Raw genomic sequence first — 23,770 nt, 5'->3', positions numbered from 1 at the left:
AGACAAATCCTGCCAGTAACCAGTTCCTTAGGTGTTCTCCACCGTCTGGAACACACAGAGATTCACAGAGTTGGATAGAGAAGAGATGGGGGAGAAAAGAGACAGAGGCCACCTGGTGGAGAAAAAGGAGAGTCCAAAGGAGGAGAGAGTGGTCAAACCAGTAATCTCGCTCTCAGGTAAACTTGGGTAGTGAAGTTTGGGTTTTTAAATGTACAAAATTGACAACAAAAACCTAAGAGCAAAGATTAAAAATCCAGAGTAGAGGTTGGATTTTCAAAAATACAATATTAAAGAAAAGAAGCAGAAGGAAAAAGGAAGAAAGAAAAAAAAACAAGAATTATTAAAAACAAACAAACAAAAAACAAAACAAAAAACAAAAAACCACCAACAACCATCCAAAGACTATATATGGTGTTTGCCTTAAAAAAAAAAAAGTTTTTTTTTAAATAGTAATAGTAGGTTATAGAAATAAAAATTAGAGGAGAAATAGAAGACTTAACAATTTTTTAAAAAGTTAGAAAAAAAAAGAAAAAAAAGGAATGATTTTTAAAATAGTAAAACTATATCTGGCCCTTCTCTGATGTTGTGGGCCGTGTGGGATCACTTCCAAGGTGGTTCCCTCTGTTTAACTTCTTCTGTTTGCTGGTTTTTTAGGCTCACTAGTTCAGTCGCGCTGTGGGGAGGGGGGATGCTGCAAACAAATAGCACTGTCGTGTGCACACAGTGTCTCAGCCCCGCTTGACCTGTCCCTGCTCGTGGCGCACAAACCGCTCCGGCTCTACGATGCTCAGCCGGGAACCGTCTGGGGCCGGCCCTAGGCTGCGTGCACTTCCCCAGTCCAAGCTGCTCAGGTTCGGCACTCAGGCAGCCCTCAGAGGCACAGATTCGGCTGGAACTGCACTTTGTGCCCTTCCCAGGTCCGAGTAGCTCAGGAGTTTGGCGAGCGCGATTGCTGCGGCTTGTCACCTTTTCTGCCGCTGCTGCTCAGCTTTCTGGGTGGACCGCTGGCGCCCCCGTGAGGCAGATGGTGACTGTCCAGCACCCCCAGAAATCTTAGCAAAGAAGCCTGCTTGCAGTTAGGTAAGTAAAGTCTCTCTGGGTCTGCAATTGCCCCTTTCCAGCCCTTACGGCTCTGGCTGCCTGTCCCCGGCAGGGGATGGTCTGCAGCCAGCTTTTTCCATTCCGTCCTTGGTTCTGTGCTCGGTCCTGGCGGTGTCTTATGTTCGAGTTTTTCGTGCGGTAGCTATCCCACAGTCTGGTTTGCTAGCCCAAGTTAGATCGTTCTGGTTGCGCGTGGGGCGTTCCTGCCCGATTCTTACACAACACTGCAGCCCACGCCTCCTGCGCATCCCTGCCCTGCCCCCACTTCCCAGTGGCGGATGCAGGCGTCTGTGCTGCTTTTCCGCTGGGGGGGTTACTGTTGGGCTTGTAATCTCTTGGTTTTAATTATTTATCTATTTTTCCTTCCTGTTATGTTGCCCTCTGTGTTTCCGAGGCTCGCCACAGACTTGGCAGGGAGAGTGTTTCCTGGTGTTTGGAAACCTCTCTTCTTAAAATTCCCTTCCCAGGACGGGCTTCCCTTCCCGGGACGGAGCTCCCTCCCCACCTCCTTTGTCTCCTTTTTCGTCTTTTATATTTTTTCCAACCTGTTTTTGAAGACAATGGTCTGCTTTTCTGGTTGCCTGATGTCCTCTGCCAGCCTACAGAAGTTGTTTTGTGGAGTTTGCCTGGCGTTGAAATGTTCTTTTGAGGAATTTGTGAGGGAGAAAGTGGTCTTCCCATCCTATTCCTCCGCCATCTTTTCTATATCCCCCAAATGAATTCTTTTTAATGGCTGAGTAATACTCCATTGTGTATATGTACCACAGCTTTCTTATCCATTCATCTGCTGATGGACATCTAGGTTGTTTCCATGTCCTGGCTATTATAAACAGTCAAGCACTTTATCTTAAGTTCTCCCCTCATCATTTCCTTGGGCTGCAGTCTGAGTTTCATACACTAAGAACTTTATGGGTGTCTCTCTCGTTTGAAGCTCTTAGCATCTACTAAATAAATCCTATCTATGCTTTTTAGAGTTAAGCACAAACTGGTTGTGTGATCTGCATTAATCTGGGGAACTTAAAGCAAGAGCCTGAACATCCCCATTCTGGGGAGGAATAGGGAAAAGCATAACATAGTTGATAAACTTTAGTAACTTGACATCCTCCTCCTTCTTTTAGACTCTAAATACATGTGCTAAAAATAGTTCACCTTTCTGCTATTATTAAGCACCTTGCTGCTGCTGCTGCTAAGTCGCTTTAGTCGTATCCGACTATGTGCGACCCCATAGATGGCAGCCCACCAGGCTCCCCCGTCCCTGGGATTCTCCAGGCAAGAACACTGGAGTGCGTTGCCATTGCCTTCTCCGATTAAGTACCTTAGTCATCAACAATATTCTGGTCATCAACAAAATTCATGGTTAAAGGAGACCAGGAAGAGCAGGATCCGGTGAAGATTATAAGGAGAATATTAAGGTATGCAAAGTCTGTCTTCCATGAATACAAACCACATGTCCTGCATCCCTTCTCTCATTTTCCCCTTCTGTCCTTTTCAAGGTATGCTTAGGATACCCATATTCCATATACTCTTCTGAGTTTCTTATATTTCCAATAATTGTTACCCAGACCATTTCTGCCTTCCAACACTATACTTGTCTCTCGTTCTATTTTCATTAACCTGTCCATTGAGTCACTAATGTAATTAGTGGATATTTTGTGTGTGATTACACTTAATAGTCTGGAGACGGAAGTGGCAGCCCACTCCAGTGTTCTTGCCTGGAGAATTCCACGGACAGAGGAGCTTGGTGGGCTGCAGTCCATGGGGTTGCAAAGAGTCAGACACAACCGAGCAACTTTCACATATACTTAGTAGATAATTCTGGAGACTGTTTTCTTAGAATATCTTTTTGGGAATGATGTAAAATAATTGGATATAAATGAATTAATAATTTATAATGACATTTATGTTCTTTTGCTTTCAGAATTTGTTGAATTTTAAATTCAGGCAAATGTTAATTTAAGCAAAATGAATTCACAGTAGTGTAAACACAAGTAAAAAACAATAGGGTAGAAAGTGATAATAATTTTTTATTATTCTTCAGTGATCCAGAAATGCAATACCTTGCTCTTCTTCTCTTGAAGATAATATCTGACATGAACATTTATAAGATATTAAGAGCTGACCTATTTTAAGAAGTCCTCACATACAGTTACCCAGCAAATTGGTAAATAGCACATTACTATTAAGAGGATCACCTTGAGCTTTATGTTCTTATCTTCCCCTCTTCTCTATGTAAGCATCAAAACTTCTCTCTACCTTTTTCTGAATTTCAAAATAAGCATTCAACTTTAATGTGAATTGAAGCCACTGTGTTCCTTTTCAAGGTAAGTGATAAGAATTTGAAATTAGTGTATAACCTTCACTGCAAGGTTGAAATGAAGTTCTGTCTTTGCTTGCTCACAGTCAGAGGATCTATGCTGGAAGTCAGAGGGAGAAAATCATAGAATCTAACAACTTGGGCTTCCACCTACCTTGCTGATGGGCTTTGTGAGATGTTAACAGAGGACAGAGGTTTTCAAATATCGGATCTCTCACGGTTTCTCCAAAGTCCTTTGGGTATCCTAGAGTTTTCTCAGGCTGAGTGCTGGAAACAAAACTTGGATAGTAACTAGGTCTACACTGAGAGTAAATATGGGAAAACTGGAGAATAAATATGGAGCAAATGTGGCCAAACTGTGTCTGACCAAAATTAGACAGTAAATTACAAACTTTGAGAAATTTTCCAGTTAAAGTGAATGGACTGGATTGACTACTTCGCTACTGAAGAACACAAAGAATTGTTTATTTCTGTAAGATTTTACAAACTCAAAGAGAGGAAAAATTGACTTTTCCATTTGGTTATCATTCCATTATTCATCTTTCCTGAAGAGTAAATATTAATTTAGGTCACCATATTGGACTACAACTTACTCACCAGGTAGAATCAAGAGGTAATTTCAATATGGGTTCTGATAAGGGGTGAAAGTATAAGAGCTTGTCTAAACAGAAATAGGAAAATACAGGAAAGTTAGGGAAAGCAGGGCATTGGCTAGCCCAGCAAGAATTGAATCTATTCTGCTAAGTTCTTCGGGCAAGAACAACTGAAACATTGGTGAGATTATTCCCCAGGTGAAAGCTTGGGGAATTCATAGTTGATTCCCAGTTCTAGTTGACAGATCAAGATTTCAGCAAGGAGTTATCAGAGCAGGAAAGAGCACTCATGGCAGAATAGAGTCTGAGATTTCACGTTGGCTACAAAAAAATTAACCAGTGTAAGAACTCAAAGCTGGGTTCTGGAAAAATGTAACTGGAAAAACAGGACAAATAAGTGTATTTACACAATTCAGCAAAAGCTAAGCAAGGTCTTTTTGCCCAATCTATTGTAAGTAAGCCTGAAGTGAAGTCACTCAGTCGTGCCTGACTCTTTGCTACCCCCATGGACAGTGGCCTGCACCAAACTCCTCCGTCCATGGGATTTTCCAGGCAGGAGTACTGGAGTGGGCTGCCATTTACAAAAAAAAAAAAATCTATAATACTTTGAAGAATTAGATAAATGACAGAATTGATGAAGTAATACATAACTGAATGAAACAGACAAATACATTGCTGAATTGACAGGATGGAAAATGGAGTGGACAAATGAAATATTAAGTGACTAAACAAGTTAGTAACTGATCAGTAAGTTATCTGATGGATAGATGAATAATTGTCATGTTTTTAAGCAACCTTCTGAATGTGGCCCAAAATGAGCTAGTAGGTACTCCTCGGAGGGAATGAATCTTTAGGTGCCAATTAATACAATAGAAAGTAAGTCCTCTGCGATCACAAAACCCCACAGAGCCTTCGTTTTCTTTACAACTTCCCAGTCATTCTCAAGTTGTTTATTTCTGAAACCAGAAATCAAACAGGTATGGGGTAGGGCAGGGAGGAGGCGGGTATTCCTCAAACAAACCACACACAATATGTTCTAAACTAGTTTCATTATTTCCATATTCAACAAATATTGAGGACCCATCATATGCCTCTCATTCTGCTATAGTTCAAGATTTAACATAATAAAGATGATTGAATACCAAATCTGTCCTCGATAAGCAAGCAATATGCTTGGAGAAAAAGGAAATAGTATTCACACATTCTGCTGAAAACCAGAGCAATAGATATCCAAATGAAAGTTGAAAGAGTTTACAGAATAAGGAGTAAAAGAGAACAGAGAGTGGAGATAAGTAAACAGGTTTAAGAAAATGGATATCAGCTGGTCAGAACATAAAAATCAGAGATAATGACCTTTAAAATAGATAGCTTCATAGACCTGGGATGAATGTAAATCTTACCCACTCACTCTCTCAATAGCAGCAAGTTACTGCAACAGTTTCAGATTGAAGGTCCTCCTTCTAAAATTTCAGATAATTCAGCACTTATAGTTTTGTTGTGATCTTCCAGTGGAGGGAAAGCTAAATGTTTGATAATACCTAGACATAACTGACAGCAAAAAAAAAGGACAGGTATCATTCTTTTCTATAATCTGTGCAGGAAGAGAAGGAAGACATATATAATGGAGGAGGTAGAAATTATAGTGAATATTCAAGAGCAGTGTGATTTTGGTCAAAATTTGAAGAGAAAAAATTTCAACAGACTATCAGTTGAAGGCAGAGAATAGAAGAGTAATGAGGTCACCAGAACAAACAGGATCTGACAGCTGGTGCCCTGATTCTGCAACTGGGGGTGCACCAGAACCACCCGGGTTTACTGGATTTGACCAGTAGTGCTACAGAATAGGGCTTCCCTGGTGGCTCCCATGTTAAAGCGTTTGCCTGCCATGTGGGAGACCAGGGCTCGATCCCTGAGTTGGGAAGATCCCCTGGAGAAGGAAATGGCACCCCACTCCAGTACTCTTGCCTGGAGAATCCCATGGATGGAGGAGCCTGGTAGGCTACAGTCCATGGAGTCACAAAGAGTCGGACACGACTGAGCGACTTCACTTCACTTCAGGTTACAGAATAAAAGCAAGGGATGGTAGGGAATTTCCTAGTGGTCCAGTGGTTAGGACTCTGCGTTTTCACTGCAGAGGGTGTGGGTTCAATCCCTGGTCAAGGAACTAAGATCCTGCAAACCATGCAGTACAGCTGGAAAAAAAAAAATCACCAGGGATAGTTCAAGATGAAACCAGTTAGTCATAGACTAGACTGAAAAATTAAATAAAGTTCTCCAGAGCTATTTTGGTAGAGGAGTCACAAAGGGAAAGGGCATAGACAGATGGACTGGCTCATGGTTCCAGGAGTTAAACAGCTGGCAATCGAGTCAAAGAAGAATTTGGGGAAAGAAGAAAGACTTTTTTTTAATTCCTTGTAAAAGATGAGCAGGCTGAAGAGAGACATATGTGTGCATGGAATGAAATAAGAACTCTGAGATGGCATGAAGAGGAGGTGAATACTTCACACTTCTTTCTGCTTTCATTCCAGTGGAACACCTTCTCTCCTGGCTTTAGGAAACCATAGCACCATTACAGAATTCATGCTCCTTGGACTATCTGCCGACCGCCACATCCAGGTTATGTTCTTTGTACTTTTCCTGTGGATTCACCTCCTAACCCTGATAGGGAATCTGATGATGATGGCTGTCATCAGGATGGAATCTCACCTCCATTCACCCATGTACTTCTTCCTCAGTCACCTCTCTTTCCTGGATCTTTGTTTAACTTCATTCACTGTGTCCAAGATGCTGGAGAATCTCCCGTCTCACAGAAATCAGTATCAATAGAAGGTTGCCTTGCCCAGGCTTTTTCTGTGTTTTCCATTGCAGGGACAGAAGCCTTCATGCTCTCTGCCATGGCTTATGACCACTACACTGCCATCTGTCACCCTTTGCTCTATGGCCAGATGATGAGTAAACAGCCATGTGGGGGTCTAGTATGGCTCTCCTGGGGACTGGGCTTTCTGGATGCTCTCATTAACAGCCTCATGACTTTGAGCTTGGACTTCTGTGGGGCACATGTCATGCCTCACTTCAGCTGTGAGCTGCCATCTCTGTTCTCTCTCTCTTGCTCTGATATCTCCATCAACTTTTCAGTCCTGGGGTTCTCCACCATTGTGCGTGCTTCTGGAACTTTACTCCTGGTCTTCTTCTCAAAAGCCCGCATTGTCTCTACCATCCTGAACATCAGCTCCACTGCAGGCAGAAGTAAGGCCTTCTCTACCTGTTCTTCCCACCTCACCGCAGTGAGCTTCTTCTATGGATCTGCTTTTCTTTGCTATCTCGTGCCAACCTTATTTCCCTGCTGGAGTTGATTTTTTCCCTGCAGTACAGTGTGGTCACTCCCCTAGTGAATCCCCTGGTCTACAGCCTGAAGAACAAGGAAGTAAAAGAAGCTCTGAAAAGAATGTGGCAAAAAGGTTTACAGCATTTCAGAGAGCAGAGAACAGGTAGGAATGACTGGGAAATGCAAAAGCATCTCATCAGATGTTTGAATAACAAGTTGAGGAAAACTTTTCTTAGTTCATAACAGATGTGACAAAATATCTCACAAGAACCTGTTTCATTTGAAATTATTGAGAAAATCCGATAGCTCCTTGTTGTTTTGTTCAGTAAGTTTGCTCAGGGACAAAGCAATGCATCAGTTAATCATTTCAATCCAGGAGATTGAGATAATTTGGTACAGATTAATTCTTTTTTTTTTATTTATGAAACATTCCCATTGAGATTTGCACTGAGAAAATTGTCTAGAACCTGAATTCTTATCTGAATCTGAGATTTATAGGGGGAGTTTTGCTAGAAATAAAAGAGGCAAGGTCACTGATAATAAAGAGTTATAAACTTTAGACGGGGCTGGGATTGAGCTTGAATTGGACAGGGATTTGGAGAAAATATAGAAGCCAGGAATTACTGAGAGAGGGAGTATGCTATTAAAGCAAAGCAGACGTTACCCATTCTCTGTACCTTTCCTGGCACCTTTGACTGGTGGCAAAAGGGAGGGAATCTACTCCGAGGGTGGCTCAGCCCTGCTGTCCCACTGAGGGCACCACTGTTAGGTGCTGAGGAAGTACTAAGGCCAGGTGGCAGGCCATGAGCATGGAAAAGTGCCGCTGATGCTGGGAGTACTGAAGGGACGCTACCTTTCCTCCATCAGAACCATATTAGCTGTCTCTTTTAGTTTCTGCCCATACTTCTCACTGGCTGAGGCTAATCAGAAGCCAGCAGTAATAGAAATGTCCTTGGGAAATGTCCTCTGTAGTGGTCTAGTCCTGGTAATATAAAACCAAGTATACAAGACAAGTGTGGGATTGAGAGCCAACAGAAAGCTCCCTAGTGTACCAAATAATCATGTAAATAAGATCCCTTTCAGGCAAGAGAGAGACAGAACATGCACAAGAGAGAATGAGAGGGAAGACAGGTTGACCAGATGAGAGAACATGAGCCAGAAAGGAGAATGGCAATAATAAGGGGAAATTAAAGAAAGAGAAGTCTTCGGTAAGGGTCAGAAGAATGAGGAAGAGGGACACTCATGAGAGACAGGATTTGGAAACTCAGGTCTACACATGCGCTGGCATGCTTACGTGGTCTGAGGGATTTACTGCACGAATAAACAAAGAGGACATTAAGGGAGGAAGGAATTCTTCCTCCTCTATGCTCAAGCAAAATATGGTCTGAAGGGTCAGTGGTTCTTTCTTCCAACCCTGGAATCCTAAGAAACTTTCAAGGAACCTTGAGGAGCTGGCTTGTTTTGATGGCCTCCTCCTTTCTTTTCTGTTGCCCTACCATCCCATGATGTCTCTGTTTCCACCTAGCCTCTCAAAAGACCTCACCAAGATTTGGGAAATGACGCAAATTCACATAAATCTTTTTTTCTAAAGAAGATGTAGATTGAAAATTTTTGTTTCTAATCTAGAGAGACAGTCATCAGGGAAAAAAAAAAAACAAACAAACCCGCACTTATAAAATTTCAAAGTTTCACATATGTTTCAGACTTTTCCTACAATTACGCCATATTGCATGCGTAGTTTTCCTATTTTATCTTTCGTGATGATTTAAGAGATTTTTAAGTTTTCCTTCTCAATTTACCTTTTAAAGGAATTATTTTAGGAAAGATTTATTACATGTTACATAGTTATAGGTTATTCACCAAAGTTTTATATTTTAAAGATTCTTATTTTTACTATTTCTCTTTTTTATACATTTTTATATAAGAGGAATTTATGAAACAAGTTAGCATCTGCTAGTTTTTGTTCCCATTTCTCATCATAAGAATGAAAATATGAAATAGATGCTGTGAAATAGTTTCTATTTTGTTCATCATTAAATATTTCCAAAAATATCTGAAGCCAGAGTTTTTTCTTTCCTTCCTTCTATCCATCTATCCTTCCTTTCTTCCTTATTTCCTGTTTTTCTTTTTTCCCCTTTCTTTAAAACCCTACATGATATCTAGACTTATGGTGAACAGTAGCTAGACTTATCATGGTGATCATTTTGAAATGTACAGAAATATCAACTCACTATGTTGTGTACCAGGAAAGAATACAGTGTTGTAGGCCAATTATACTTCAAAAACAAACATACAAATGAACTCATAGAAAAAGAAATCAGATTTGTGGTTACCAGAAGTGGGGGTAAGGAAAGGGGGAACTGGATGAAGGTAGTCAAAAGCACAAACTTCCAGTTAACAGATATGTGAGTAATAGAGATGTAATGTACACCATGGTTAATATAATTAACACTGTGGCACATTATGTATGAAAGTTGTTAGAGTAAATCCTAAGAGTTCTCATCACAAGGAAAATATTTTTTCCATTTTTATTGTTGTATCTATATGAGATGATGGATGTTCACTAAACTTACTGTGGTAATCATTTCATGATATATGTAAGTCAAATCATAATGCTGCCATACTCAAACTTATACAGTGCTGCAGGTCAATTATATCTCAATAAAACTGTCATTTTAAAAAAGAAATGAAGGAGAAAGAAAGAAGAGACAAAACCAAAAAAGGAGAAAGAAATAAGAGCAAAAGCAAAGGACCTCGCCTCACAGAATTTAAGAAATAATAACCCTTTTTGGATGGTATGTAATGATTGGTGGACACACGTACATCTTTTACTTTATTTTATTTTACTATTAGTTTTCTTTTTATTAAAATGGTATTATAAACCCTCCAAGATCCCACAATTTACACAAATAACTAAACTATTGTGAATAACATGCATTTATCAATGACTTCTCCCCATCTCATTGCCAAATATTTCCCATGTCTTGTTTTAACATTACAAAATAAAGACCAATTTTTTTATATTAGTGTAATTTTGGTTTCCCTATTTTTAACTATTTACATATTAACCATTTCTTCTTGAAACTCAAATATCTTTGGGGGATTGTTTGCCTTCTCCCTCAAGTACACTCTACATTAAGCAGATACCAGTAAAGCAATTATTCTTCAATTAAAAATAAATAAATTAATTAAAATATATTTATATATGCTATAATAAGTAAACAAAACAAAAAGCAGACATCAGACATTCACTCAAAAAGCAGACACTCATCTCAAAATATGTGAGACTGACAACAGACTTCTTCACAAAGATTCTCCAGATTCCCCTCCAGTCTCACTACATTACATACATTCTCCTGGAGTCACAAGGAAACTTTCTTCAAAAGTACAGGATACACACAAGGGTCAGACCTCCACTTCCTGTGGTGTCTTCTAAAGCTATGTTCATATTCTTACCTCAAGAAATCTAAAAGCCTACCCCTATGTTTCAATACCCATTCACCTCCCCAACTCAATAAGTAGCCACCATTCTTTTCTGTTGTTGGATGATTCATCTTGATAAATCAGAGATAATCTAAAACAGGGAAACTCCCCCACATACATCTATCTCCCAGATAAGTGAAGGGTAAGAAAAGAGGATGAGAATGTAAAGAGAGGTAAAGTCACTAGAAACATGTAGTTGCTTTCTCTGCTTGGGCATCAATCATGGAAATAGATGATAGGTTTTTAAATCCATAACTTTTCTCATTTATATATTATTTTTGTCTTGTTTTTAGCAAAAGAAATAAGCAAATTAATATTTACTGAGCTGTTACTGAGTCAGGTATGATACATGAAATTTTATATACTTCATACCTACATGATAATCATACCTCTACAATTTTGATAATTTCATTTTCTTGCAACTTATCAGTTTTATAAAAATATTTAATATTATTGTTTTTCTGATTATAAAATAATGTACTTTATTTCTGAAAAATATAAAAACATTGTAAAAGGTTAAAAAATCAAAGTTACCCATAATCCTAAAGTGTTGTCTGTGGCTCCAAGAAGGCACAAAATAAAAATACTCTCTTCCTTGGCTACATATAGAAATATTTGCAGATATGTATGCAAACACCACTTACTACACAAATGATTTTTTTATTGCTGTTCTGTCAACTCAAAGGGCCTGAAAGTAACAACACATCACATAGATAGCAAGGAGCATAACTCAGTGCCCAGTGCTTGTTTCTAATACCTTTCCACACTGGCAGCCCACTCCAGTGTTCTTGCCTGGAGAATTCCATGGACAGAGGAGCCTGGCAGGCTACGGTCTATGGGGTCACAAGAGTCGGACACGACTGAGCGACTACACATATAGCACCCTACAATAAAAGGAAACAGAGCTACATGAGAACTGACTGATTCCAAGCCTGGGGCAGAGAAATTACAATATGAACCTGAAGCATCTTGTGTGACAGAAAGTAAGGAAGTACTTTTTTCAAAGCTGGTAATAATGGAGTTACATAAGAGAGACACAGAAGCCAAAATTATTTATAATTGCCAAGATACGAAAGCAAAATAAACATCCAACAACAGATGAATGGATAAAGAAGATGTATATATATATACACACGCAATGGAATACTACTCTACCATAAAAAAGAATGGAATTTTGCCATTTGCAGCAACACAGATGGACTTGGAGGGCATTATGCTAAGCTAAAAATGCTAGTGAATACAACAAAAAAGAAGCAGACTCACAGATATAGAGAACAAACCTGCAGCTACCAATTCAGGGGAGGGGAGAGGCAGTGAGGAGTTGGGGTGGGAGAACACAAACCACTGAGTGTAAGATATGCTCAAGGATGTACGGTACAACACAAGGAATATAGCTTATATTTTGTAATAACTATAAATGGAAAGTAAACGTTAACACTGTATAAAATTAAGAAAAAAAATTTAAAGAAAATCTATTGCCTTTCCCACACTAAAAATGAACTATCACAAAGAGAGATTAAAAAACAATTCCATCAAAAGATTATAATACTTACAGTAAATCTCACTGAGAGGTAAAAGACTTATACTCTCAAAACTATAAGATATTGATGAAATAAATTGAAGAGGACACAAATGAAAAGATGTGTCCACGCACTGTAAGAATTAATATTGTTAAGATGAGTATAATAATCAAGCAATGTACAGATTCAGCGCAATCCCTATCAAATACCAATGGCACTTTTCTGGAACTAGAACAAATAATTCTAAAATTTGTATGGAGATACAAAATACCCCAAAATCAAAGCAATATAATGAGAGATAAAAACAAAGCTGGATGTATTACACTTCCTGATTTCAGCCTGTACTATAAAGCTACATTAATCAAAACAGAACAGTATTGGCATAAAAATAAATACATGTATCAATAGAACAGAATTGCTGTTGTTCAGTCACTAAGTTATGTCTGACTCTTTGTGAACCCATGCACTGCATCATGCCAAGCTTCCCTGAACAGAATAGATAACGTAGAAATGGTGCTTTCATGGTCAGATAAACGGAAACCCACTCCAGTATTCTTGCCTGGGAAATTTCATGGACAAAGGAGCCTGACAGGCTACAGTTCATGGGGTCACAAGAGTTGCACACGATTTAGCAACTAAACCAACTAAGCAAAGCTACCACAAGGAGGCAAAAACATACATGGGGGAAGGAAACCTCTTCAATAAATAGTGTTGAGAAAAATGGACAGTTCAGTTCAGTTGCTCTGAACTGAACCCCATGAACTGCAGCACTCCGGGCCTTGCTGTCCATCACCAACCCCCGGAGTCCGCCCAAACCCATATCCATTGAGTCAGTGATGCCATGCAACCATCTCATCCTCTATCGTCCCCTTCTCTTCCTGCCCTCAATCTTTCACAGCATCAGGTGGCCAAAGTACTAGAGTTTCAGCTTCAGCATCAGTCCTTCCAGTGAACACCCAGGACTGATATCCTTTAAGATGGACTCGTTGGATCTCCTTGCAGTCCAAGGGACTCTCAAGAGTCTTCTTCAACACCACAGTTCAAAAGTATCAATTCTTCGGCACTCAACTTTCTTTATTGTCCAACTCTCACATTCATACATGACCACTGGAAAAACCATAGCCTTGACTAGATGGACCTTTGTTGACAAAGTAATGTCTCTGCTTTTTAATATGCTGTCTAGGTTGGTCATAACTTTCCTTCCAAGAAGTAAGCATCTTTTAATTTCATGACTGCGATAACCATCTGTGGTGATTTTGGAGCCCCAAAAAGTAAAGTCAGCAACTGTTTCCACTGTTTCCCCATCTATTTTCCATGAAGTGATGGAACCAGATGCCATGATCTTAGTTTTCTGAATGTTGAGCTTTAAGCCACCTTTTTCACTCTCTTCTTTCACTTGTATGCAAAAGAGTCAAACTCGAATACTTCTTCATATAATACACAAAACAAACTCAAAATGAGTTAAAAACTAAAATGTAAGACCCAAAACCATAAAACTCCCAGAAAAAAATATAGACAGCTAGGCAGTAGATACTTTGATATCAGTCTAAACAATATTTTTTTTTGATCCATATCCTCAGGCAAGGTTTAAAAGCAAAAATAAACAAATGAGACTATATCAAACTAAAGAAAGCTTTTGAACAGCAAAAGTATCATCAACAAAATGAAAAATCAGCCTAGTGAATGAGAGAAAAGTGAAAGTAAGTCACTCAGTCGTGTCCAACTCTTTGCAACTCTTATACGTGGACTGTATAAGTCCATGGAGTTCTCCAGGCCAGAATACTGGAGTGGGTAGCCTTTCCCTTCTCCAGGGGTCTTCCCAACCCAGGGATCAAACCCAGGTCTCCCACACTGCGGGCAGATTCTTTACCAGCTGAGCCACAAGGGAATGTGAGAGAAGATATTTGCAAATGATAGCTCTGATAAGGAGCTGATACCTAAAATATACAAAGGACTCATACAAGTCAACTTCAAAATATAAACACTCTCATTATAAAATGGGCTGAGGACCTGAATGGAAATTTTTCCAAAGAACACATACAGATGGCCAAGAGATAAATGAGAACATGTTCAATATCACTAATCACCAGGGAAATGCAAACCAAAACCACAATGAGATATCACTTCACACCTATAAAATAGCTATTATCAAAAAGCAACAAATACTAAGCACTAGCAATAACATGGAGATAAAGGGAACTCTCATGCACTGTTAGTGGGAATATAAATTGGTATAGCCACTGTGGAAAACAATAAAGATTCCTCCAAAGTTAAAAATAAGAATACCATACAATTCAGCAATTCCACTTCTGGGTATTTTTCTGAAGAAATCAAAAACACTAATTCAAAAAGATATATGCACCCTTATGTTCATTGCAGCACTATTTATAACAGCCAAGATATGGAAGCAACCTAAGTGTCTATGTATAGATAAATGGATAAAGAAGATAAATAGATTTCACTTAAATTGGAATATTGTATGTGTGTAATTAAAGGTACTCATGAAAGAATTTGAGGAAGATGCAAATAAATGATCAGACATCCCATGTTCATGGATTAGAAAAAACTAATATAGTTAAATGTCCATACTACCCAAAGACATCTATACTTTTTGTCTCTATCCAAATTCCAAAGGCATCTTTCAAAAGAATAGACTTCTTATGGTAAAATTAATATGGAACTATAAAAGATCCTAAGTAGTCAAAGCAATCATGAGAAAGAAAAATAGTTGACAGCATCACATTTCCTGATTTCAAGCTATAGTACAGTTATAGTAATCAAAAGAGTATCATATTGGCATAAACATAGACACATAGACCAATGGAACAGAATGAAGAGTCAAGAAATAAATTCATACATACAGAGCCAGTTACTCTTTTACAAGGGCCCCAAGAAAACACAATAGGGAAAGGACAGTCTCTTTAATAAATGGTGCTAGAAAAACTAGACATCAAAATCACTGGACCCCTGTCTTACACCACTCACAAAACCTAACTCAAAAGTGGATTATGGACTTCAATTCTTTTTGTTGTTGTTGTTGTTGTTGTGTTGTTGTGTTTTGTTTTGTTTTGTTTTTTTAATTTTTATTTTTTAGTTTTTTTTTTTTATTTTAAAATCTTTAATTCTTACATGCGTTCCCAAACATGAATTATTTTATTTGGTCTTGGCAATGATTTTTGAGTATGACATCAAAAACACAAACAATGTAAGCAAAAATAAACAAATGTGACTACATCAAACTTCAAAGCTTCTGCATGTCAAAGAAAACAATCAACAAAAAGAAAAGAAAACCCTCAGAATTGAAGAATATATCTGAAAAACATATGGCTGATATTCAAAATATGTAAGTCACTTATCCAGCTCAATAACATAATATATAATAATAATAATTCAATTCTTAAAATGGGCAAAGTACCTGAGCAGACATCTTTCCAAAGAAGACATGCAAATAGCCAACCAGGACATGAAAAGATATTCAACATCACTAATCATCAGGAAAATGCAAATCAAAATCATGAGAGATACAAGCCTTCACCTATATGATTAATTAGCTCTGGGGATCTGATACACAGCATGGTAACTATAGTTAGTACTTGAAAATGCTGAGAGTAGACCTTAAGCATTTTCACCACACATATACACAAATGCAAAAGAGGATAACTATGTGAAGTAATGGATGTGCAATTAACCTGATTGTGGTAACCATTTCATAAAGCATTCATATGTCAAATCACATTATATATTTTAAATATATAAAACTTTTAAAAATATCATTCAATAAAGCTGAAAAGGAAGGGAGAGAGGGAGGGAAGGATGGAGGAAGGGAGGAAAAGAAAAACCACCAAACACACAAGGGTTCTCACCCAAGAATTTCCAAAAAAATTCAAAGTCAAGACAAAAGGCCAATATCTGAGGGAATCTCCTGTGGTTCGTACAAAGTGTAACTTCGCTAATTAATTCACATAATTTGGGCCTCAGGCTCTAACTCTAGGGAATAAAGGGCATTGGTCCAACTTTCTCTTCGTTCTCCAGCTCAGTCTACCAATAAACTAACTGCTTGAGCTGTACCTGCTTTTCTGAGAGGTTAAAGCTGAGATTCACTCTCTTGCCTGTTAGGTAGGTCAACAATATTTATAATCACAGAGGAAACTAAATGAAATACCCTGTAGCTGGGCCTGAGACCATCTGAGAGTGATCTCTCACCAAATTCTACTTACTGAGGACTCGAGAATCTTTTCACTGCGGCCAATGGAGAAGCTGAGGACAAAGACTTCAGGACTGTTCAGATCTAGAATATTCTGTCTTCCTGTCCTCACTGTGACTCTCAACTGGAAAAATAAGAGTTGTTGTTTTCCTAGAGTTATTTTTACGAAAGTATTGGTTCTTACAACCCCAGTTAAGTTCTACTACCAGGAAATGGCAATGTTACAAAACATCTTTTGTGCCAGGACAGTACAGGAGTGGGGTAATATTTTCTATGAGTTTTCTGAAAGTGTTCCCCAAATGTGTTCCAGGCACTTTACAGTTTTATTAACATCTCTTTGACAGACCTTCTCTGTCTGTCCTTTACACATTCTCACTTTACTTTCCACATAATAGAGAGTAAACCTTTGCATTTCAAAACTCCCTAAACTGTATATTTCTTCTTATGTTCTAGTGGGCTTTTGTTCTCAAGTTCTCTGACTAGATGATGAGGAGGTCTATATTTACTCAGCGAACAATATTAATCATTGGGAAAGAGGACTCCTTGAATTTTGACAGAAAATACTTGTACCCTAAAGTATGCCTCCTTTACCCATGTCCTTAATTCTATAATGTGCACAGAATTCATTTTTCTGTTATTATTACCCATTCCCAATCTAATCTCTCATTCCTGCTAAACTAACTGAAGAACAGCAGGAGACCTATTTATAAGAATTCATTCTGGTCACCAGGTTCCTCCTATAAGAACTAAACCATTTCAGCTTCCTCTCCTCACTTGCTGTCCATTAATTCATTTAGTATCTCAGCATTTTCTGAATAAGTATACCAAGACAACTATCAGACATCTATTGAACTGTCTCATAGTCTGATTATTGAGCCTTAACTACTTGTCACATTGGAAAGCACTGATGGTCTCATTAGACCTAAAGTTTTGATACTTGACAACTGTCTCAATGTGCTAGCCTTTCCAAAATTGCTTGATTTTACTTTAGACACATATGTACTCCATTAAAAGCAATCTCTGATGTTGAAACTTCGTAGAAAGGAAGATGGTGATTATTTATGATGATACTTGAATTCAGGTCTATTATTTCACTTTATACAGTCTTGTAGCTCAGCTGGTAAAGAATCTGCCTGCAATACAGGAGACCCCGGTTCCATTCCTTGGTCAGGAAGATTCCCTGGAGAAGAGATAGGCTACCCACTCCAGTATTCTTGGGCTTCTCTGGTGGCTCAACTGGTAGAGAATCTGCCCACAATGCCGGAGACTTGGGTTCAATCCCTGAGTTGGGAAGATCCCTTGGAGAAGGGAACAGCTACCCACTCCAGTATTCTGGACTGGAGAACTTCATGGACTCTATATCCATGGGGTTGCAAAGAGTTGGACACGACTGGGAGACTTTCACTTTCATTTCACTTTCCTTAAGATGGTTTCTGGGGGGAAAGAAAAGTATGGGATGATGTATTTCTGTTTTCATTTTGAGTGTTCAAGGAAAATTGGTAAGGTAAACAGTTTGGGGGGATCCCTTGGGCTTCTCTTTTCTAGCTCTGCCTCCTCAGGAATTATCTTATGACCTCCCTACTCTCACAACCATTTTTAGATCTGGAACTACTCACTCAAACTTTGGGCTGAATTGAATTCACTGTGTTTCTTCTTGGAGGTAAGTGAGAAGATCTTGATATCAATAATTTGCCATTTCTTTAAAAATTAACATGTAGATGTTGTCCTTCCTTAAAAGAAGGTTAGTAAAGAGTTTTGTGCTTCGGGCCTGGAATGAGATGGGGTCATGAATTTACATAATGTAGCTGTCTCACTGATAAACTGTGGTACTTCCATTTTAGGATAGAAGTTCTCAGGTTTGGGATCCATAATCTAAACTTCTCTAAAATTCTCTGAAGATTCTAGAGTGTTCTCAAGCTAGGACTTGGTCCTTATGGTCAGATCTATATCACAGAGTAAATAGGGAAGAATTGGACCAGCTTCTACGATGAATTTTTATACTTAATCCCAAATTCTTAAATTTTCACATTCTTGAAAAGGATGACTTATGTTCACTGTATTATTTTGTTTGTACAAAATCCAGAGAAGTTCTTTATTTTCAAAAGTATTTTTACAGACTCAGATAAAACTGACTTTTACAGGTTCTTCATTGATGAATTGTCATTATTTTGAGTCAACTCCTTGGACAACAGATCACACACTGGACAAAACTCATAGGTGATTCAGATATACATATTCTAAATAAGGGCCCAGAGTTTGGGAGTTATATGAGTCCTTGATAGGCACAGGGATAGGGTAGTGTGCAATAGCAAGTTCAAGGACTGGGAAATTTACCTTCTGAGCAGGGTCATACCTTTTATTGCAAGTCACAAAAGATACCAAAATTAGATTTGTCTGGTAGACAACCAAAGCTAGAGATCCCAGGAATGATTCAGAGTTCAAGAGGTAGATTAGAGTTACTCTAATAGACAGCAAAGCAGGCATGAGAGACCCAGTAAAGACTGAATCTGAACATACAACTACATATCAGGGTTCTATCTGACAATGAGAAAAAAGGCTAGAAGGATTGATCACCTTGAATAATGGAGAATAGTCTCTCAGGTAGGTGCATTCATACAGCAATTTAACAAGATTTACAAAAAAAAACCACCAACAACAAAGAAAATGGTAATAGGATGGTATATATTGGCTATTACCTTAAATGTAAATAGATTAAATGCACCAAGCAAAAGACAAAGACCAATTGGGTGAATACAAAGACAAACATACATGCAGACTTGTCTTCAACTGCATGTATAACACAGTACCTTAGAGTGAACAGACTCAAAACTACTTATTAAATAACTGATGAATGCAGGGCTTCCCTGATAGTTCAGTTGGTAAAGAATCCACCTTCAATGCAGGAGACCCTGGTTCAATTCCTGGGTTGGGAAGATCCACTGGAGAAGGGAACGGCTACCCACTTCAGTTCTGGCCTGGAGAATTCCATGGACTATATAGTCTATGGGGTTGCAAAGAGTCGGACACGACTGAGCAACTTTCACTTTTGATGGATGGATGGATAGATAAACGGATGTTGCATGTTAAGCACAGTGTAATGTGATCCCTCTGAAGCAGGGATCTGTAGGTGCTGATTTCAGAAAGAACTAAGCTCTCAGTCAGTCTATTATACAAAAGGAGATAAACAATCCACCTCCTCCCTTTCTCTCCTAATTTCAGGCTCCCTTAACGCCCTTAACTCATTTCACAGGTGAGAAAATTTAAGCCCCAATATTATCTAACTTGCCTAAATCCCCACACTGATTAGTTCTTTGAACTACAACTTGAACATCTGGGCTTGGAAATAATCACCAAGAGTTTTTGCTACATAATCTGTCCAGTTTTCTTAATTTTTGTCATTATTTAACAATAATTGATTGCAGGTTCATTACATTTTGATCTGTCTGTGTGTGACTATAGGCATAGAAACTAACAGCCCAATTCCTGCCCTGTCATTGTAGAAACTGCACTCTGATTGTAGAGACAAAAATGACACACATATCACTAAGTGATGAAGATTTTAATACAGATGATGGAAAAACTTAGTGTGTTGATGAATTGTTATATATCAAAGGGAAACAGACAAGGTTTTAAGTCCCTGGACTAGAAGGAGGTAAATTAGAATCTTGAATTTGCTTATTTATCTTTATTTTCCTCATTTGAAAAGCTGGGGTTAGTAATTATTTCCACAGAGGTTTAAGTGAGAAATGAGCAGGAACTGATCAAAGAAGAACTCATGGAACAAGTGCACCACAAAATATATCAGCTTGAACCAAGTCAGAGAAAAAAAGGAAGGTTCACAGGGTGATCAGAAACAAGCAAAGCTATCTGACCTCAGCAGTGGGGCATCAAGAGAATCCATAGGTCATCAATGCTTTGAAATGCAACTAAAGAGTTTGGCCTGTTCTCTAAGTAAGTGGTATAGAAGAAAAGCCTTTAACAACCAAATGAAGCAGATTTAAATCCTTGCTGTTGAAAGAACTAATACGTGTGCGGATCTAGACAAGTTAGATAATATTGGGGCTTAAATTTTCTCACCTGTGAAATGAGTTCAGTGTCTTCTCTCACCATCCATCATATACACACAAACATAATACATACACACAAACACACATCCCACAGGAGAAAACATGGGAAAGTCATTTGTATAAGATAAACTGCTACCCAAACACAACATGCTATTAATACCATTAATCAGTTAATAAATCAGTTTTAAATGGACAGTAAATACCAGGTAGTAAAGGTGACTGGAGATCTGCACCTCTCCTGGAGGTTTGTTGGAATCCCTAAAAGATGATGAGGAAAGCTGTGGAATACAAGGGCTCAGACGAAGAAGATGGTATAAGATAGTCATAAACGCAGTTCTCTGGTAGGCCTGTAGAGTGGATGATATCCTCACATTTCATCCTATTGGGAAAAATCTTGTGGGGCAGGTTCAGAGCTCACAGATAGCCCAGCAGAAAGCCAGGGAAAACAACTCCATGGAACCAGTGAAGGCAGATATGAGGGCTATGAAAATGAAGATCAGACAGAGGAAGGAACATATAATTGCCTCTTGAACATCACAGGAGTTAGGGGCAGCAACCACCCTCACACCTTCCCACAAGTTGAAAATCTGAGTACTGTGATCTCTGCCTCAAAAATCAATGACTTTGAGCTAGGTCAAAGATATCTCTTGGTAAATGTCACATTGCACTTGAAAATAAGTGCATTATTTTTAAATATCTTTTGATATTGATCTCTAATTCTACAGAGATAAGAGAATAGACTCTGTATGATTTCAATACCTTTAGATCATCAAATGTTTGCACCTAAAGTTTTGTCCCTCGATATGTTCCAGTGTCTCCTAGTTTGTAGTCTATGAGAACTTGAATAGAATTTGTATCCTACTGTTGTGTGAAAATTATGGGCTTCCCTGGTGGCTCAGACAGTAAAGAATCTGCCTACAATTCAGAAGACCTGGGTTTGATCCCCTGGTTGGGGAAACTGTATAAATCTTAATTATGTTGAATTGATTCACAGTGCTTTTCAGACCTACTATATCCTTCTACTTCTCTGTATATTCATTCTATTAGGTTTTGAGAGTTTTATATTGAAACTCCAACTAAAATTCTTATCTATTTTTTTAATTGTAATATATAGTAAAACTATACGTAACTTTGTTCAGTATTTTCCAAGTCTCCTGTAAATGTGTTATCATGTTTTCATAATTTAAAAAATGACACTGATAAAAGGCATACAATGGCAGGAAGCTAAAACAGTTAAATTAGAACTCAAGACTAGTTCTTTTGAGTCCACATATTGTGATCTCTAATCTAACATAAATCTTTTCTTCATACTTAGTTAAAGATCTGTAAAATGAAAACATAAGTACTATATTTATTTAAAAATATAAGTGGACTGCCATGATTCATACCCATGTTGTTCAAGGATCGACTCTGTAAGGAAAGAGAACAGAACAATGCCTTCTGGAAACTGCTGTAGAAACAAGAAATTTCAGTCCTCTTCCTAATTTTTCTCTGAAGAACAGTGACCATAAATGGCCACAGGGAATCACAGCAGCATCAAGGAGTTCATCCTCCTCGGGCTGTCTGCCGACACCCCCATCCAGGCTCTGCTCTTTGTCCTGTTCCTGACGATTTACCTTCTGACTGTTCTGGGGAACCTGCTGATAATACTTGTGACCCATACAGATTCTACACTCCATACGCCCATGTACTTCTTCTTGAGCCATCTCTCCTTCCAAGACCTGTTCTATTCTTCAGTCACTGTACCCAAGATGCTTGAGAACCTCCTGTCTCAGAGGAAAGTCATCTCAGTAGAGGGATGCATGGCTCAGGTCTTCTTTGTGTTTGCCACCACCGGGATTGAGGCTTGCCTGCTCTCAGTGATGGCCTATGACCGCTATGCTGCCATCTGCCACCCTCTGCTCTACAGACAGGTGATGAGGAAACAGCTGTGTGTGAGGTTGGTGTGGGGCTCCTGGGTCGTGGCCTTTCTGGATGCACTCATCAACATTCTCCTGGCTTTGGATTTGGACTTCTGCGAGGTTCAAACCATCCGCCACTACTCCTGTGAGTTGCCTTCCCTCCTTCCCCTCTCCTGCTCTGATGTCTCCACCAATGCTGCAATGCTGCTCTCCTCTGTCCTCCTGCACGCCATTGGGACCTGCCTCCTGATCTTCTTTTCTTACACCCGCATTGTCTCCACCATCCTGAGCATCAGCTCCACCACAGGCAGAAGCAAGGCCTTCTCCACCTGCTCCTCCCACCTCACTGCAGTGATCCTGTTCTATGGCTCAGCCATTCTTCGTTATCTCATGCCAACCTCAGGTTCGCCTCTGGAGTTGATCCTCTCCATACAGTACAGTGTAATCATCCCCCTGGTGAATCCTCTCATCTACAGCTTGAGGAACAAAGAGGTGAAAGCAGCTCTGAGAAGAACAATTCTAAAATATTTACAAAGTCTCAGACAGCATGGAAGAGACAGACCGTGAAGGGAATGCAGAAGAGAACTGCAAGAAATCTAAAGATTGACATTAAGAAGTTCCTGATTTCCTATTGTCACACGTAGCACTGTGCATTGCTGATTCTCCCTTCTTAAAATTATCAAGGTAAAGTATAGGAGCTATTTCCCTTGCCATGGCTCAGAATCAGTCCTACTCAAAGACAGAACATATGACTGAGAAAAACCTCAGTGTCCTAGATTTAGTTAATGACATGTCACCTTATGAGTCACATTTTTGAAAATCACTCATATTAGGATAAACCCTGAAATATTTTTTGTTCTCAATTTTGTGTTTGAATTGATGTGTCTGGTGGGGGGACAGTTTTTTTCTAGGAATAAAAAATCCTGAAACTCTGAAAAAGGAAAAACAAAGACTTGGGCTTTATGGGGTAGAGCACAAGCCTGTTATGGGGCAGTGCCTCCAAAGACAGGCATAAGTAAATAAATATGATCAACAGACGGGAGTTGCAATTTGCCAGGTGTATGCCTGGTGCATGCTCATTCAGTCACATCCCATTCTCTGCAACCCTATGAACTATAGCCCACCAGGTTCCTATGTCCGTGGGATTTTCCAGGCAAGAATACTGGAGTGGGTTGCCATTTCCTCCTCCAAAGCATCTTCCAGACCTAAGGATCAAACCCCAGTCTCCTGTGTCACCTGAACTGCAGGCAGATTCTTTACCA

General features: G+C 39.0%; 1 protein-coding gene and 1 pseudogene across 1 annotated transcript; both read left to right on the top strand.

Annotated features, from left to right (window-relative positions):
* Nucleotides 2,455-19,804, top strand: LOC102172871 (annotated as a pseudogene).
* On the top strand, nucleotides 22,119-23,075 carry LOC102172603 (olfactory receptor 8S1-like). The gene has a single exon (XM_005680127.2). The coding sequence runs from the start codon at nucleotides 22,119-22,121 to the stop codon at nucleotides 23,073-23,075; it is 957 nt and encodes a 318-aa protein (XP_005680184.1).

The sequence above is a fragment of the Capra hircus genome, chromosome 5, assembly GCF_001704415.2.
Source record: "Capra hircus breed San Clemente chromosome 5, ASM170441v1, whole genome shotgun sequence".
Lineage (NCBI taxonomy): Eukaryota > Metazoa > Chordata > Mammalia > Artiodactyla > Bovidae > Capra > Capra hircus.
The sequence above is the reverse complement of the archived record's forward strand: the minus strand, read 5'-3'. Positions and strand labels throughout refer to the sequence as shown.